Source organism: Antechinus flavipes, chromosome 1, assembly GCF_016432865.1.
Source record: "Antechinus flavipes isolate AdamAnt ecotype Samford, QLD, Australia chromosome 1, AdamAnt_v2, whole genome shotgun sequence".
NCBI lineage: Eukaryota > Metazoa > Chordata > Mammalia > Dasyuromorphia > Dasyuridae > Antechinus > Antechinus flavipes.
The window spans coordinates 237,400,148-237,420,494 of NC_067398.1; the positions used below are offsets into that span (position 1 = coordinate 237,400,148).

The following is a 20,347-nucleotide window of genomic DNA, read 5'->3' on the forward strand; positions in this document are numbered from 1 at the left end:
TTCCTCATCCAACTTTAAGAATTATTAACCAATTGTGAAGCCCAGTGTTTCAATCATATCTTTTTCTTACATATATTTAAATATAAATACACACAACTCATAGCTTCTGGATAGACATGGCTGTTAGCTCTAATCAGTCTTTCTTTTCTCCACTCAAAGCTCAACTGTTATCAATCAATCAACAAAAACATGTTAAACAACTGTGCCAGGCACTGTGCTAAGAACTGGGGATACATATATTATGAATGCAATAATTGCTACTTGCAAGGAACTTTCACCCTAATAGAGAAGTTGGTTGGGCAAGAAAATGGGATGGTAAAATCTAACAATTATGGAAAATCACTTTAGCAGTGGTGTATAGAATGGACTGGAGTGGGATAAAACTTTGAGGTGGAAAGGCCATTTATGAGATTGTTGCAATAGGAGAAAGATGAAGACTGAAGGCAGCAGATGTGAGTAGATGAAGGAAGCTGGTGTAAAAGATGTAGTTTTATACATTAGAGGAAAGGAGAAGTGAATGAAGAAAGATGTTAAGGATAATGAGATGAAGAAAAAAAGCAAAAGAATATTTCATGTTGAAAGGATTCAGTTTCTCAGTTAAAAGAAAAGCAGGAGGGGGAGATTTAAGATTCTTTGAGAACAGTAGAGAAGATATGGAAAACTTTTTGTGGAGAGTAAGGGAATCTGTTAGGATAGAGAGGAAACTAGATTATAAGGAGATTCTAAATTGTTGGCATGCTAGGGTGCAGAGGATCTGAAGTACCTTGCATATTTCCTACTTCATGGAAATAATCACCTCTAGATTTCTCTCACCCAGCCCAGGAATCTGCAGAAGGACTCCTTGGAGTCCCATAGAAATCCCGGGACAGACAAGCCTGGGCAGGTCAAGAGTCAAACTCAGAGAAAGGAATAAAACCAGCCACACCTGGAGCTTTAAAGGCAGTCCCAGTATTCTCACTTTGAGATCTACAATTCTTTACTTTGGGGTATTCTGGGCTGCCCAATATAGGGATCCTGCCCCCCTTAAATTATGGCTGGCTTACTAAGCTTGGCTTAAAGGGAAACAGTCTAAGGGTGTTGTGTGTGTGAAACTGACCTCTCCCCCAAACCCTCAATCCAGACCTATTTTAGCAGAAAAGACTAACCTCAGGGAATTGGAATTGTGGGAGGAATAATGTCCAAGACAAGATAAGGCAAAGAAACTGGATAAAATCTAGCTCCACTAATTTCTGAAGCTTATGGTTGGCTCCCAGCATTGTAGTAACTTTTGAGCTCATTAGGAGAATTAGGAGATAACCTCAGGCAGAGCCTACAGCAAGGAAAACCCTTTCACAAGAAAAAATTCCTAGGCAAAGCCAGAAATCAGAGTATCCCTATAGTTCCTTGAAGGCGGGACTTAGCAAGGGTCATTATACTTAGAACCAGGAAGGCCCTATCATATATTCTGTTTATATTCAAAACTTTCCCAATTCTTCATTTTTCCATCCTCCACTCACTTCCCTTATCATGAGTAAATCGATGAAAAATATAATTAATATGAAGAAATAGCTTAGAGAGACTCTCAGGGGATGAAACCTGAAGAAGTTAAGGACCATGTAAAGTCCATGGAAGTCCATGGAAAGCCTCAGAAGAAAAAATCCCCTGGCCACAAAGAAAGATGACACAGTATTTCAAGGAAATGAGAGATACAGAATAGAAAAATTAAGGAGAGAAAAAAGCAAGGCAAATTAATATCTTAGAACAGACCATGGGGAAATAGATTCAAAAACCCCTTGTCCTGAAAATTACAATGGACAAGTCAGAAAATAATGAAAAAACAGAAAACAAAAACCAAGAAATATCAAAACAAATCAAAAATAAAAGGAGGGGAGCAAATGAGTGGACTATTTGAAAATTGCAATTTAAAAAGTCTTCACACCATATTTCAGTAAATTATTAATTGAAATTGCCCAGAAATAGAATGAGAAGGCAAAGGGAAAATTTAAATAATCCACTGGTCATCTCTTGGAAGAAATCCCAAAATGAAAACATCCAGGGAGCAAATTCTAGAAATTCCAGGTCAATATATATATATAGTAGAAGCAGTCAAAAAGATGTTGAAATGCCATATACTTACAATAAAGATTACAAAAGATTTAGCAACCACCACTATAAATAAGAGGAAATCTTAGAATATGATTCAAAAAGGTGAGAGCCAAAGGTTTTCAACTGATGATAAACCTATCTGGTAAAAGTATCATTCTACATAAAGAATGTACTTTTAATGGAATGAGGGATTTCAAAGTTTTCTTGATGAAAAAGAAAGAACTAAATAAAATTTGGAAATAGAAATTGAACCATCAAGAAAAACATAGAAAGGTAAATAGATTTATATAACTGTATATGATGATGAATTCTTTACATATTAACAGGAGGATAAAAAACAAATATCTTCACAGAACCCTCATATTTTAAGAGTCATAGATAAAAGTTAAAATATTAGAAAATCTCTAGGTGGTTTTTCTTTTCGTTTGTTTTAGTTGATTTAAGAGAAGTCAAATATAAAAGAAAAGAGGCGATTATAATGAGAAGGGACATCACTACTGAATAATAGAGATGAATAAGATGAAAAGTAAATTAGATCAATGAAGATCAAATACAATCATACACGTACACATACAGCTCAGCACAGAGATAAAAACAAAAATGAAGATAGAGAAGTTACCTAAAAAGTAGGGCAGGATAGGTAAAGAAGTAGTCATAAGTAAAATAATATCAAATATTGAAGATATTGAAATATTGAATCTCTGCAGGAAAGGTAGAAAGAAAAAAAAGAAAGAAAGAAAGAAAGAAAGAAAGAAAGAAAGAAAGAAAAGAAAGAAAGAAAGAAAGAAAGAAAGAAAGAAAAGAAAGAAAGAAAGAAAGAAAGAAAGAAAGAAAGAAAGGAAAGAAAGGAAAGGAAAGGAAAGGAAAGAAAAAGAAAAGAAAAGAAAAGAAAAGAAAAGAAAAGAAAAAAAAGAAAGGAAAGAAAGGAAAGAAAAGAAAAGAAAAGAAAAGAAAAGAAAAGAAAAGAAAAGAAAAGAAAAGAAAAGAAAAGAAAGGAAAGAAAGGAAAGAAAAGAAAGAGTGAATACCTGGGATCAGGAACAAATTAAGGAGAAGCACTATAGAAGAAAGCAGACAGACTAGTTTACCTACAAGATTACAAGTGTCAGAATACCATGGTCTTTTCTATCACTTTCTTATTTGTAAAAAGGGAAGTAGAAGTAAAGAGAGGAGAAAGTTCAAGAGGATAGGATTATGGAAATAAATATTTAACAATTATATTGGTGAATGTGAATGATATGAACTCACCCATAAAAGAAGAGGAGAGTAGTATGGATTAGAAAGCAGAATCCAACAATAGTTTGTTTACAAGAAACACTGGAAACAAAGATTCAGATAGAGTTATAATGAGAAGGTGAAGCAAAATCTATTATGCTTTAGATGAACTTTAAAAAGCAAAGGTACCAATGATTTTCAGATAAGGCAAATATATACAAGATAGAAATAAAGTACATTATGCTTGAAGGTACCATTGATAAAAAGATAGCATATATGTAACTAATAATAGAACAACTAATGTGTAAAGGAAAAGTGAATGAAATTATGAAAAATAGATACTAAAATCATAATATTGGAGGACTCTTAATGTAGCAACTAAAAGATAATGAGGATATACAGGATATGATAAAAACTTTTAGAAAATCAGAGATGATAGATCTCTGGTAATTCCAAATGGGAATGGAAAGGATTTTATATATTCTCAGCTATACATTTGACTTAAAAAAAAAATGATCATAAAGACCTCTCCCTTCCCCCCAAAAAGCAAAAATATTAATGAATCATTTATTTATCACAATGTAATAAATATTATATTCATCAAAAGATCCTTAAAGAAAAAAAAATATTTGGAAAGTAAACATAATTCTAAAAAACTGGTAGGTCAAAGAACAAGTTATAGAAACAATTAAAAAATGACAACGATAAAACATTACAAAACTTATAGGATGCACCTAATGCATTCCTTACATGAAATTTAAATCTGTGAAATTTATATCTATAAAAGCTTTCATTAATGAGAAAGAGAAAAAAACTGAATCATTTATGAAATTTAAAAAATAACTTGAATAACAAAAGACCCAGAATAGATTAACAAAGGAAAAAATTTAAAATTAAAGATATTAAAGTGGAAAGCATAAAGACCTTTAGAATTACAAGTAAAACTGAGTCAACTTTTCTTAGAAACATTATTTAAATAGATAATTAACTAACTTTATTTTTTGTAAAAAAAGAGGAAAATCAAGTTGTTGATATAAAAAATGAAAAATGATAACCCACAACAAACTATTTTTACAAATTATATGGTATAAAACTGACAACCTAGAATAAATGAATATTTATACAATAGGAAATACCAGATTAACTAAAGAAGTTGACCCAAATCTGAAAAATTAAATAAGAAATAAATGAAAAAAAGAAATTAAATAATATATAAATGAACTCCCAAAGGAAAAAAAAAATTCTAGCACTTTATGGATTCATACTTTAATTATATCAAACTTTAATGTAAATCTGATATTAATTTCAAACTCTTCAATAATAAGAATAGAAGGTAACTTCTTAACTTTTTTCTACAATACAAATGTTCATTTAATGCCTAATCTTTGGAGAAACAAAAGAGAGAAATAAAAACTAATATTCCCTAAAATATTATTGCAAAAAGTTTTGAGAAAAATGTTAACAAATAGGTTACAACATCACATTATAAAGATTATATATTATGAATAGGATAGGTTTATACTAGGAATGCAGAATGGGGTCACACAAAGAAATCTATAAGTATAAGCTATGTTAATAGAAATCTTGTTTATATCAATAGATGATTTTTTAAAATAGTAGCTTTTTATTTTCAAAATACATGCAAACATAGTTTTCAACATTCACCCTTGCAAAACATTGTGTTCCAACTTTTTCTCCCGCCCTCCCTTTATCATCTTCCCTAAACAGCAAGTAATTCAATATATATTAAACATGTATAATTTGAAGAAAATATTTTTGATAAAATCCAATAATTTTTATATTAAAAACTCTAGAAAGCATAGGAATAAATGGAACTTAATATAGCAAAACATTTATCTTAACACTAGAGTAAACATTATATATAATGCAGAATAGTTAGAAGCTTTTCTGGGGAGATCAAACTTAAAGCCAAGAAGCCCATTTTCTCCCTTAACATTTAATACAGTGCTAGAAATATAGCTAAAAGAAAAAAAAAGAAATTGAAGGAAAAAATATAAGCAAATAGTTTTAAAAAATCACTTAAGCAACAATAAAATGCTGAAAATTCTAGAGTCAAATAAAAATTAATTGAAATAATTAATAACCAATAATTTTTCAGGATATAAAGATAAATCCATATCAATCATCAGCATTCCTATATTTAGCCAATAAAACCTAGCAGGAAAAAGTATAAAACAGAAAGTTCATCTAAATAAAAATGACAATGCTATTCTATAAGTTATTACTTGTTCAATGCTATGCCAAATTCCTAAAATAATATTTTATGGAATTGGGGGGGGGGAAAGGAATTCATACAGAAAAACAAAAATGGGAAGAAAAGTGATCAGTAACATCTTACAATAGCATTATTTTAGTGATAACTGATTACAAAGCAATTATCATTAAAGATTAGGTAAAGGTTAAAAAGTGAGAGAAAGAAATTGATCAATGGAACAGATTAGGAATAAAATTACAATGAAGCATAGTAGCATGGTATTTGATCAACTCAATTACTAGGGGAAAGATTCATTATTTGACAAAATGGTCATCGTGATTATAGCATTTATGATAAGTGATACAAAAAATACAGCAGAAAGATCACCATGAAAATAATGGCAGCTTAATCATTAAACATTAGTTGGTAGAAAATTTTTATAAGGGTTTTGACAAGAATCTTCAAATCAAATCAACCCATACTCTGATGGTGAGACTTCTAAGCAAGAGTGGGAAAAGGTAAGAATGGGGAGAAATAAATGGAAAATACAGTTCAGGAGAAAGAAACAAGAGAGGTCAAGAATATTCTATTTCATGAATATTTTTTCCTAAAAAAAAAAAGAAAGAACTGCTAGATACACAATGTCACAAAGAATGCAATTGATTATGTTTCAATAGATAAATTACTTCTTTTAGATGTGGGCATTACTCTGACTTAGCTGTGAGTGCATAAAACCCACTGAGTTCTCAGAGGTAAAATCAGAATTTGTAATAAACAAACAAACAAAAAAAGTAGTAATGAGGAAAAAAAATGTAGTATATAGAGAAGAATATTTAAAATTGATTTAAACGGGCTATATAAAATAAATTGGAAATGGACAATACAAATGACATTGGCTTTCACTATAATTATTTAATCCACAAGTTAAATCAATGTAAATTATTTCTTCAAGACCAAAAGAAACAGGAAGCACCTTGGTTAAACATTCTATTTGACTAAAAAATAGAGAGGGCTGCTAAAGACATCATTGAGTTAAAATATAGGGTTATCAGCAAACTCTTGCAACAAAAGACAGTTATAAACAGAATTTTATCATTTTCTTTTATAAAGAAAACTTGACAAGATATCCAATTAAGCAATATCATCCTTGAGCAATTAAGGATGAAAATCAAAAGACAACTACCAGCAGAAGAAAAATGAGGGAACACTGTCAAGATTATTATAAAAAATTGTTTTTTCCATCAAGGATAGTGGAACTATCACATTTGAAGTTTAACATCACGGTCCCTGAGATTCTTAAAAAGAAAGTAGAAAAGGTACTAAAAAGAACCAAGATATGAAAAGCAACTGAATTGGATTGAATATGCAACTCTTTATCAATCAATGAGATGATATTTCAAAAGTAACTAATACTTAGCACAGCGCATGGCACATAGTATGCATTTAATAAATACTTGTTCCTTTCCCCATTTATATTCTGAGTCCATTTGCCTAATCTTACTTTGTATACTAGCAGTCAAGTCTTCACAATGAAGCTGGCTACATTTCCCTCAAAGTTACAGGGATAATCTGAAGATTTATGGACTTTCTCTAATCGTATTAGTTTGAGCTCACACATTCCAATATGTTTTCTCCAATAGCAATCACCAATGATGAAAACTCTAACATCATTTAACCAGTTGATATCACTAATAAGCAATTATTGTTTAATAGTGAGAGAAATGATTACTTCTCCTTTATATTAAGACCAGGATTTCTTTTTTCATAAACCTGTAGGTTATTCAGTCTCTGAAGAATTTTCCTAATTTTGAGATTGAAGTCATTTTCTCCTCAATCCAGTTCAGAACCAACTCACCATTATATGGAATTTAATCTAAGATAGGAGAGTTCATTGTGGTTTATTTAGGTATGCCTGGGGATAAATTCTTTGATGAGATTCTTCAAATAAGTAAAAGACAAACCAAAATTACATCCCCTAGCCCTTCTTTATAATAGGTCCACCTTTCATTGTACTATTCTTTTTCTCTCATTAATTGTTAACTAATCAGAGTTGATTACTATCTTTAGTAATATCCACTCTTCTAAGAGCATATAAACTGTGAGTCCACTGCTATGATTTCTCTTTGGCATTGTAGAGTGTCACTGACACAGTTTATTGGTGATATGCTATTATTAATAAAATGTTTAATTACCCCCAAATTATGTGCCTTAAACTTAAAGATAATATATTTAATGTTAAATAATACTTACATAGACAGGATGGAGGTCAACTCCATACATTTCCAGGGATTTGGCAATTCCCAAGTATTTGATTTCTGCTTCAGAAGGTACTAGACCCCTATATTTTTCAAAGAAATAAATTTATATTAATGACAATTACTACACTGCCAAGGAAACTAAAACATTCCAGAATTGTTATATAAAAAGATAACTAATTGTAATGTTTTAGATTATGCTGTATCATTAGTTCTCTTGACCTATCTATCAATTTCCCTTTGTTATGTTACTATTACTAAGTTGTTTCTTTGGTTTTGTACATGGCATAAAAGTGTAGTAATTTTCCATTACATTCATATATCAAAATTTGTTTAGCAGTTCTTCAATTTATTAGAATTCTTAATCATTTCCAATTAAGCTACAAAAAGAGCTATTATAACTATTTTTGTCTACATGGACAATTTTGCTTTCTTTTTCTTTAAAAAAAAACTTTTGAAATATCACTCTGGTAGTGATATCTTTGAGGCAAAGTGTATGTATTTTTAAAGTTTAGTAGTGACTTTTTAAAGCATAGAACAAAATTATTTTCCAAAAAGGCTGGACCAATTCACAGCTTTGCCAATAGTGCAGCAGTATATTTGTCTTCCAACATCTGTCATTTTTCTTTCCATCATCTTTGCCAATTTAATAGTTGTGAAAAGGAACTTCAGAGTTGTTTCAACTTTCATTTTTTTCATTAGTAATTTGAATTATTTTATTGATAACTCAAGCTTTTCCCCTTGAGAACTACCCATTATGTCAATGGAGGAAGCTCCAATACATGTATTCTCTTAGTTTAGGTTTGATGTTGGAATTAAATAAAACATTTCAGTTAAGAAAACAGAGGTTACTTTGCCCTTACACAGCAAAAATATGTACAAGAATACTAGAAGTACTCATCTTCCTTATTCACCTCCTGCACCTCCAGCCCCCTCCCTGGTTTGTCAGCTGTATATGGAAAAGTGTGGTCATTGTGGTAGGAAATGAAAGATACAGTAACTGACATAGCATGATCATCAGATATTTTAATATCTTGTTTGCTTATAGCTACTTGCATGTTGTTTCTCCCATTAGAGAGCAGGGGCTGTTTTTGCCTTTCTTTTTATCCTGAATGTTTAACATGGAGTCTGAAATACAGTATATACTTAAAGAATACTAGTTATCAAAACCAATGCAGACAAAATTAGAAGGGAAGCAATAAACTGGGAAAAAAATTTACATTCAAGGATTCTGATAAATGCCTCATTTCTAAAATATATAGAGAATTGACTCAAATTTATAAGAATTCAAGCCATTCTTCAATGTTAAGGACCACACAGTTGTGAATCATAACCTGCTTGAAGGAATTGCAAATCAGCCTTTACTGACCGAGGTGTTGCTTGTGAATTGAGATTGAAATAAATCAGAGGCAAGAGGGAAGAGGAGAGAGGTCGGAGAATGCAACTGCCTCTCAGTCTCCTTGTGTCCTTATCATCCTCTCATATGAAGAGATCTGTTCTGCTGGTCAGAATTAGATTCCCAGCAGCCACTAGCAGGTAGTTCCCATAACATTCCAATTGATAAATGGTCAAAGGATATGACAGACAAATTGCAGATGTAGAAATTAAAATCCTTTCTAGTCATATGAAAAGACGCTCTAAATTACTATTGATCAAAGAAATGCAAATTAAAACAACTCTGAGATACCAGTACACAACTCTCAGATTGGCTAAAATGACAGGAAAAGACAATGAGGAATGTTGGAGGAGATGTTGGAAAACTGGGGCACTGATACATTGTTGGTGGAGTTGTGAATATATTCAACCATTCTGGAGAGCAGTTTGGAACCATGCCCAAAGGGTTATCAAACTGTGAATACCCTTTTTGACCCAGCAGTGTTTCTACCTGGCTTATATCCCAAAGAGATCTTAAAGCAGGGAAAGGGACCCACATCTGCAAAAATGTTTGTGGCAGCCCTTTTTGTAGTGGCTAGAAACTGGAAACTGAGTGGATGCCCATCAATTGGAGAATGGCTGAATAAATTATGGTATGTGAATGTCATGGAATATTTCTGTAAGAAATTACCAGCAGGATGATTTCAGAAAGGCCTGGAGAGACTTACATGAACTGATGCTGAGTGAAATGAGCAGAACCAGGAGATCATTGTATATGGCAACAAGAAGATTATATGAGGATCAATTCTGATGGATGTGGCTCTCTTCAATAATGAGATGATTCAAACCAGTTCTAATTGTTTAGTGATGAAGAAAGCCATCTACATCCAGAGAGAAGACTATGGGAACTGAGTGTGGAATACAGCATAGCATTTTTACTCTTTCTGTTTTTGTTTGCTTGCATTTTATTTTACTTCTCATTTTTTTTTCTGGTTTGATTTAATTTTTCTTGTGTGGCAAGATAATTGTATAAATATGTACACATATATTGAATTTAACATATATTTCTTGACAGGGAAAGATAATGCGGAATGTTGGAGGGGATGTGGGAAAACTGGGACACTGATGCATTGTTGGTGGAATTGTGAACACATCCATCCATTCTGGAAAGCAATTTGGAACTATGCTCAAAAAGTTATCAAACTGTGCATACCCTTTGATCCAGAAGTGTTTCTACTGGGCTTATACCCAGTATAAGAGATACTTAAGAAGGGAAAGGGACCTGTATGTGCACGAATGTTTGTGGCAGGTCTCTTTGTAGTGGCCAGAAAATGGAAATTGAATGGATGCCCATCAATTAGAGAATGGCTGAATAAATTGTGGTATATGAATATTATGGAATATTATTGTTCAGTAAGAAATGACCAGCAGGATGATTTCAGAAAGACCTGAAGAGACTTGCATGAACTGATGCTGAGTGAAATGAGCAGGATGAGGAGATCATTATATACTTCAACAATACTATATGATGATCAATTATGATGGACCTGGCCATCTTCAGCAATGAGATCCAATGGAACCAAATCAGTTCCAATAGAGCAGTAATGAATTGAACCAGCTATACCTAGTGAAAGAACTCTGGGAGATGACTAAGAACCATTACATTGAATTCCCAATCCCTCTATTTTTGTCCGCCTGCATTTTTTATTTCCTTCATAAGCTAATTGTACAATATTTTAGAGTCCAATTCTTTTTGTACAGCAAAATAACTGTATGGACATGTATACATATATTTTATTTAACATATACTTTAACATATTTTACTTGTATTGGTCAACCTGCCATTTGAGGGAAGTGATGAGGGGAAGGAGGGGAAAAATTGGAACAAAAGGTTTTGCAATTGTCAATGCTGAAAAATTACCCATGCACATATCTTGTAAATAAAAAGGCTATAATTAAAAAAAAGAAAATAATATTAAGAAGGCCTCCTTAGGTTTCATCAGATTGCCAAATGGTTAAAAAGATCAAAAATCCATTCCATAAAGAAAAATGCACTATTTGGCTTCTTATGAATCATATTCCTGACTTTGGTGGAGATAGAAAATCTATAAAGTAATTATATAGTATACCATTCAAAAGAATCAAAGTATACCTGTAAGATATAAAATGATTAAAAATTATAAATAGTGAAAGCTTTTTTACTTTCCTCTATTCTGGTTTTAGAGGGTTGTTTTTTTTTTTTAAGTATTTTAATGAGTAATCAAAAATTTTGTTCTCCATTAAAAAATGTAGATTTTTACATGGTCATATTTGGAAAGCTTTAAGAAGCATTAAATTTCAACATGTAATCTCATAACTGTATCATTTTATATTCTATATAAAATACAAAAAGGAAAATGGGATGAAGTTATATCTTATATTTGTTCCCTATCACTATTATGTTGTAAAAAAAATTAATAACTGGTGGAATGGAAAATTTACATGCTAATGAATATCCACTAAAAAAAAAAAAGAATCATTCTTAAATGTATTAACTTCTCTGCCTTCCAAAATATTACAAGCTTTCTTTGAACATCCTCTCCAAGAAAAACTTAAAATTCAACTCTTACTTTGTGATCAAGATGGAGTTTCCTAATACATACTATAATAGTGGCTTTTCCTAATTGCAGTTTAACACCTTGCTCTTAGTTCTTTCTCCAATGAGACTTGATCCTTTAAACAAACATTTTGTTAACAAATTAATCCTACAATTATTTTTGCTTTAATAGATATGAGTAAAGTGAAATTTAGAAGGGAATAATACCTAAGAAGAATGTTTTAGTAAATGAGGTTCCTCATTAATTAAAGTTAATTTGTAGAGAACATTTAATCAAAATGAATATAACTGAATTATAATTTCAATATCACAAGCCCTTTCTCATAATTTTGATTGACTACAAGCATGGATAGTTTCAAAAGTGCCTATTCTGCTGATGTATATCTTTATAGAGTATGGAAATTATGGTCTTATTTCTGGCTCTGTTGCTACTTTCAATATATATGGTATACTTGTGGATGATTATAAAATATTGCGTAGCAAACATTTATACCAAAAAAAGAAACAAAAAGTAATGTAAAGAAAAGAATTTTAGGAGTTAAAAATATGGATGAGTAATTTATTATCATAGTAGTTTACACATACACACACAGGTTTCCTATCCTATAAACTAGTTGTTTATGTGATTTGTACATTATTTCTTACATTAGAGTTTTGTGTGTTCGTTCTATGGCATCTTCAAGTTCTTCCTTTTGATCTGGAACAAATCGGTACTCAGACACGTATCCTGGAGTGTGCTTATATGGGTCATAATCTCCAAGTTCAGCTAAAAATAGAGGGTAAAAAAATGTCATTTTCCAATCTCCTGCTCCTAATTTGGAAACATACCAAAAAAAAAAAAAAAAAAAAAGCTTTGTCAGGTTGTTCAGCTATGTTCTTCAAATATATTATTATGTTTTAAAATTCATATGAAAATGACTAAAAAAAAATCTCAAGTAACAAAAAGGCTGAAAGTAGGTGTCACACATACTAAAACCAAAATCCTGATTTAATAAACATGGACTAAAAACCTTGTGTTTTCAAAGTTTGTATTTATAATGTAATTTTTATTTAAGTTACTTTCGCATAGAATAAAAAAATAGTAATCCATTGAAGTTTAGAAACAATATCTTGCAAAAAGTTTTTATCTACAATGAAATATGATCAGTCAGTTCACTAATTAGAAGGAAAAGAAGTTGATTATTGAACAGGGAAGGTCTTTTATTTAAACAAATATAAAGCAGCAGAGGAGAAGCCTAAAGAGAAGAGAGACAATTAATAAGAGAAAAACAAGAGACAGAAAAAAAGATAGAGAATAATAGAGCAGGAGAAGTAGCAAGCAACCAAAAAAAAAAAAAAAAAAGACCAAAAAACTAGGGTAGAAATTAGAGGTAGAAGAATAGAATAGAATAAAAGGCAGCAGACAACAAAGGCAAGATGAAACAGCAAGAAAGAAAATTAGCTATAAAGAGAAAAAAAAAGAAATAATAACACACAAGGAAATGTTAAATAATGTTCTTAGTTAATTCAAGGGTCCTCAAACTTTCTAAATAGGGTGCCAGTTCACTGTCCTTCAGACTGTTGGAGGGCCGGACTATAGTAAAAACAAAAACTTTGTTTTGTGGGCCTTTAAATAAAGAAACTTCATAGCTCTGGTGAGGGGGATAAATGTCCCTAGTTGTTGCATCTGGCCGGCAGGCATAGTTTGAGGACCCCAGCGAAACCATGAAGAAATAATTAAACATGTTTTGTATATATGATTTAAGGAGGCAGGAAGATGCATAAAATACCTTTAAAAAATCTTTATCCAAAACAACAAACAAAAACATTCAAAGAAAAAGTTTAAATCAAAATTTATGTTTGTTTTCACTTAGATGTTTCATTTTCAGAGAACTCATTCTCAACAATATAAACAAGTTTTACATAAGAAAAATAGCAATAGCTAACATTTATATACTATTTATTATGTGCCAGAATGTATTAAGTATTTTATAATTATTATTTCATTTGAAACCCTAGAAGATAGGTGCTAATAACCCATTTTACAGATTAAGAAAATGAGGCAAACAAATTAAGTGATTTGCTCAATCACATAGAAGAAAGTAAATGTCCGAGATTAGATTTGAATTTGGTTATTCCTCACTCCAGGCATGACATTTTCTCCATTATCTAACCTAGTTTCCCCTTTTATATTGCAACCAAACTCTTTTCTTTCCAGAACACAATATTCCACTTCTTTTCTCTCTGTGTCTTTGCCTAGGTCCCTATACTTGAAACAATCTTCCTCCTTACCTCAACATCTTAGCTTTCCTAACTTCCTTGAAAGCTTTATTCCTTTGAAATCTCCCATAGATAGCAAATCCATTCTGATTCCTCTAGTGGCTAATGTAATCCTCCTGAAAATACTATGTATCAAATGTGTGTGTTTATGTAAGTATATATGTAGTATACATTTGCAGTACATTAAACAGATATAGATATATTTATTTTTCCGTGTTCATGTTATTTTTCCCCAGAAAAATAAGCTCCCTTAAAGCATACATTGTATTGTTTTTAATATGCATTCCTAAAACCTGCCATAGTATCAGGCACATTATAGGTGTTTTAAATTGTATAAATAAATGAAGCCTAATAAATAAAGTATTATTACATTTCAAAAGAAATTTAGTTTTTATGTTTTAATAAAATAATTTAGATTAACTCAAACTCTAATTTACTGTAGTGAACTGATACTGATTTATAATTAGCTGCATCAATTTTATATAAAAGGTCTTGGGTGAGGTTTATAAAATGCCAGTGCTATCATGATCTAAAAGAAGCAATGGGAAAACAAAAAAGAATAGTGTGCTCAAGCAATACTTTTTAAAAAGTGCTAGAAATGAAACTATTTTCTTCAGAACTCAAAAACTAAAGAAATTAAATATAAAAATTAAGAAAAGTATCATGAAGTGAAAAAAATTAAAATAACTCTGAGGTACTATCTTTTCCCCCACAAAACAGGAAAAAGATGTATCATAATACTAACTAGTGGCACCTACATTGGAGAGCGTATGCTCCCAGCTGAGCAGCAATGTTGATTGGACAGGGCAGACGCCCTTGTAATACATCTTGCTTTACCTGCAAAAAAAATTGATACCTAAGAAAAAAGAAAAATAAATAAATAAAAGGAAAAAAGTCAATGAAAATGCATACATTTATGGCTAGACTTTCATAGTTGTGATAATATTAAACAAGTTTTAATTACATTAAATTACTTTACTGTGGGATGTAGGACCTGATTAATGTATGAATAATGAATCCTGTGAATTGGTCAAATGCATTCAAATTTGTCCTATTTGAGGTTATAATAATGTAAAAATGATAACTTTTTCCAATGTAGAAATATAAACTGTGAATTCAAACAATGCAACCTCTTTAGGGGATTCATTATTGACACTAATTGAGATTAAGGTATAATGGCAAAGTGAAGAAATTTAACCATGTTTTACAGGCAAGTTTATCAACAGGAAAGATCAAATTACACAGATTCAATTAGAGACACCTAGATGCATTATCGTTTGCATGAGAATGGATCCAACCATTTTGGAAAGCAATTTGTAATTATACACAAAGGATTTTACCTTACCCAGCTATGCCCATCCTGCCCTGCTTTGTTTTTTCTTTCCTTTACGTTTCCAATGGGATTTGGAATGGGAAATAGAGAAAAATAGATTTTTTCTGTTGATTTTTGAGAGAAATAGGGGAGGAGCTCCTATAGACATGGAATGCCGCATACTTTCACATTAGGTATTAGTGTTATCTGTTTTATTTTGTTGCAAGAAATAGGAATAATCTATAAAAGTTTGAAATCTAAAAACAAAACATTAATAAAATTAAAAAACAAACAAACAAACCAAACCCAGTCTCCAAATTTTATAAGATCATAGAAAGAGATCATTACTCACATATATGAGTTAATTCTGACATCAGGAAAATCTAGGATTAAATCCCATGTTTGTGGGCAAAATCATTTAATCTCTCAGTTCCCTCATCAGAGCTGATACTATAATTTACAGAGATAGTGAAAATATGTATTCATAGAGGGAGTTTCCATACATGGGTGTTACCTATGTCAATGAGATCACATGTCCAGTCTTTATTCCTATTCTCTTTGTTAATTTAAAAAAGTACATCATACTCTGATGGAAGTGGATTTCTTCAACAAAGAGAAGATCTAACTCAGTTTCAATTGAGCAATGATGGACAGAAGCAGCTATACCCAAAGAAAGAACACTGGGAAATGAATGTAAACTGTTTGCATTTTTGTTTTTCTTCCCGGGTTATTTTTACCTTCTGAATCCAATTCTTCCCATGCAACAAGAGAACTGTTCGGTTCTGCACACATATATTGTATCTAGGATATACCGTGACATATTTAACTTGTGTAGGACTGCTTCCCATCTGGGCGAGGGGGTGAAGGGAGGGAGGGGAAAAGTAGGAACAGAAGTGAGTGCAAGGAATAATGTTGTAAAAAATTACCCAGGCATGGATTCTGTCAATAAAAAGTTATAATTATTATTTTTTTTAAAGTACATCTAATGGCTTTCTGAGAGACTTTGACTTACTGACTGAGACATTTTCATCTGGTGAAGATAACAGAGTCTCCTATCAATTCTTTTAAGAGGGCAAATAATTGTCTAGACTGACTTCTATCACATGTCCAGTCTTTATTCCTATTTTCTTTGTTAATTTAAAAAAAAAGTACATCTAATGGCTTTTAAGGATTTTGTTAAACTTAGAGACTTTGATTGGTTGACTTACTGGCTGAAACATTTTCATCTGGTGAAGATAACAGAGTATCACATCAATTACTTTAAGAGGGCAAATAATTGTCTAGACTGACTTCTATCCCAAAATATATATAAAAGTTCATTAATCCACTTAAAATTCTCTATTTTTTATTTTATATTATGTACTTTTAAAATGCTTTATTAATGTTTTTGTTTTGTATCTCTAGCACTACCTACTAACTCACCTTTCCCTGTCCCCCAAGGAAGCCTTCCTTTGTAACAAATAAGCAAAGCCAAGTACCCAAATTGTTGACTAAATCCAATTTTTACATTCTTCCTTTTAGCTTCCTTTTGTGTATTTTCTTCTTTTATTAGAACATAAGTTATTTGAAGATTGTCTTTCTTTTGGCTTGTTTTTGTGTTGCCAGAATTTAGCACTTAGCACAATGCAGTGTGCAAAATAAGTGCTTAATAATACTTGTTGAAGCAAGCAATGGACAAAGTACCATCTGATCATCTGTAATTCAACATATTTGTTCCTAAAAATTACCAGTTGTGCAAAATCTTGAAAAAAAAAACTTTCATGGCTTAGAGGAAAATAAAGATAGAGGGTGTAACACTCAAAGATTTAATTAGTGACATTAAAAAAAAAAGATAAAAAATAAAAATGGTAGCATAGTTTTATACATGTTAAATATAAATACTATAACAAATCTTGGTAAATGAAGGTAGTATGCACAGTATCCAAGTTATCACTAGAACTCATTCTAGGAAATAGTACTAAAAAGTGGATAGATGATTTTCACACTATTCTGCCAAAAAGTAGCAATGTTTCCCATGGGAAAGGCAATTTCTTATCATCCTTCAGTGTAGCATTATCTAACTTTTCCATAGTCCTGTGTAGTAATGTTAAGCTCTCTAGAAGAACAAACAAGATAAGCATAGTCTAGATTCCATACATGTAATAGTTGAAAAATAATGTTAATATTATACCTGGTTATTTCTTCTTTCAATTCACAGGGATCTTCAGCATAAAATTTGATGCCAAAATAAAATGTATATGGAGGACCAGCTAAAAGGGGGAAAAAAGAATTAGCACAATTTTAAAAATAAAGTTACTATAATAATTGAATATGTGTAATGTTTTGCTCTTCTTATGTAGTACCTTATAAAGCTTTCCATGATCAAATATTTTTAAAGCTTTATAATTTTCTTTTAAGCATCATGAATCAATTAAAAAATGACATAAGTCATGCTTTTTAAACTCCCTCACAGTTTTTTTTTTTTTTAATAGCTTTTTATTTAGTAGTTATATGCATGGGTAATTTTATAGCATTGACAATTGCCAAACCTTTTGTTCCAATTTTCCCCCTCCTTCCCCCTCTCCCCTCCCCCAAATGGCAGGTTGACCAATACATGTTAAATATGTTAAAGTATAAATTAAATACAAAATAAGTACACATGTCCAAACAGTTATTTTACTGTACAAAAATAATTGGACTCTGAAGTAGTGTACAATTAGCCTGTGAAGGAAATCAAAAATGCAGGTGGACAAAAATAGAGAATCCCTCACAGTTTTAATACAATTGGGAAGGAAATAATTTTTAAATTATTTATGTTATAAAAAAGTCCAAGAATAAAACTCCTATCAGTCAGGAATAACATACAGCGAATACTTCTGGTCCACAAATGAATGGATAAAAAAAGATCAAGATGAAGTAGAAAAAGAGAGAAGTCTCTAGACTGTAATTTGCACAGGCAGGATAAAGAATGGCAAATTTCTGATAAAGAATGGAATCCAGTTATTATATAGATAATGAGGGACATGATAATTTATTTTCTGATAGACTAGTTGTGATCTGAAGATTTTCCTGAATATTAATGTTATATTTTTGTAGAGAACAATTAGAAGCATCTGAAGAACATGCAATGCTATACTATAACTGAATGACTTAGTTTAAAAGTCAGTCCTGACTGAATTTACTTTTTTAGATACTAATCAAAGTTTTCTTGTTTAAATAAATAAAAATTAAGTACTCATCTTAGCAAAAATGTTTTTATTACAACTTTAAAAATATTTTTATTACTACCTTTTATTTTTAAATCACCTACATTTTCCACTGTATACTCTTCCTCTCCCATAAAGCCATCTTTTATTATAATGATTTTTTTTAAATTAGGAAGTAAAAAAAAATATCAGAACAGTCTGATGTTAAATGCAACATTCTGCACCCAATTATGTACTTCAGTTATGTTAAATATGAGGGAAAGATATCTTTGGTCATTATAATTATACAACATTCAGTTTCACCTGTTTTACAGAACATTTTATTTTTCTGGTTGAGCTTACTTTTTCTTCCTATCAGGTTGTGCTAGTCTACACTGTATTTACATTTTCATCTTTTTTTTTAAATTGTGTTATAACAATTTCTTACATTTATGTACCAAAGTTTATTTAACTATTCCTAATAAATTAAGTTACTTTATTTCCAATTCTTCACTTGTATACACAGTTATTATAAAAATTGTGGTGGATATCAGACTTTTAATTTGTCATTTACTTCTTTGGGATACATAGCTAGCAATAGAATCTTTGAATCAAAATTTATGGGCCTGCTGAAAGTCTTCACATAATTTTAAATTGCTTTTTGGAAAGACTGGGAAATTTACAGTCCCACAAACAACACATTAGTGTGCCTGTTTTTCCACAGCCCCTGCTGTCTTAAGTATTTTCCTTTTTTTTTTTTTTTTTTCTAAATCCTTGCCAATTCATTAGGTGTGATGTAAAACTTCGAGGATGTTTTGAATTTCTCTTATTGGTGTTGTGGAAAATACTATCTATTCTTAAAGATTTTCCATTCTTTTCGGTAAATATTTATTTTCTTTTGACCATTGAGGTAAATAGCTTTTGGTCATATATTTGTTAATTGCCTTTATTCTGGGATATTAGGCCCTTTTTAGAGACATTAGAGAGATTTTTCCTTCCATTCTTATTCTACTTATGTTAAGATTGTTAGTGCAAACAAGTTTGTACTTTTGTGTCAACAAAATTATCAATTTTATCTTTTCTGCTTGTCTTGTCCTTTGTTTGATTAAGAATTTGTTCCCTACTACCTGATCTTTAATTCTAACGTCATATATTCATTTTGAATTTATTGTAAAATATTCTAAAAATTTTTTTGGGGGGGAGGTGAGGCAATTGGGGTTAAGTGACTTGCCCAGTCATAGAATTAGTAAGTGGTAAGAGTCTAGGTCACATTTGAACTCAGGTCCTCCTGATTCAGGGTCAGTGCTTTCTCTACTGTGCTATCTAGCTGCCCTTTATAAAATACTATTCTAAACCTAATTTCTTCCATTTTTCTGTTTTTCTGGTAGTTATCACTAAATAGAAAGTTCCAAGACAGTTAATGTTTGGGTTTACTAAATATTGGTTTGAATTGTTTCAGATTCTTTTATTAAGCTAATTTTCTATTTTTTAAAAGATAACAAATTTGAAGGTTTTTATAATTGCTGCTTTATAATATAGTTTGAGATCTAAAAATGCTTTACATTTTTATTTTTACCTTCCCCTCCTATTATTTCTTTGAAATTCTAGCTCTTTTGTTTCTCCAAATTAATTTAGACATTATTCTAACTGGTAGGTTGATTAGTATATAACTTATCTATAAAATAATTTTGATAGCATTGTTAATTTCATATTATTAGTAAGTTGACTATGAACAATGATTATTCCTTGAATTATTTAAGTTTGTCTTTATTAGACTAAGGAATATTTTATAATTGTATTGATATGATAAGTATTAAGTGTTATCTTAAAACTTGTGGACTGACTCCCAAATATTTCATGCATTTTGTAGTTC

The 20,347-nt window shown here is 30.8% G+C and overlaps 1 protein-coding gene across 2 annotated transcripts in view; it reads right to left on the reverse strand.

Moving 5' to 3' along the window:
* Positions 1-20,347, reverse strand: part of EPB41L4A (erythrocyte membrane protein band 4.1 like 4A) — a 171,841-nt gene that overhangs the window by 73,368 nt on the left and 78,126 nt on the right. For both annotated transcript variants that reach the window (XM_051998340.1, XM_051998329.1), the window contains exons 4-7: positions 17,481-17,559; positions 14,757-14,854; positions 12,385-12,505; positions 7,765-7,852 (exon numbers count right to left, since the gene is read on the reverse strand). In XM_051998340.1, coding sequence (XP_051854300.1) covers positions 7,765-7,852; positions 12,385-12,505; positions 14,757-14,854; positions 17,481-17,559 — 386 coding nt within the window. The remainder of the gene's footprint in view (positions 1-7,764; positions 7,853-12,384; positions 12,506-14,756; positions 14,855-17,480; positions 17,560-20,347) is intronic.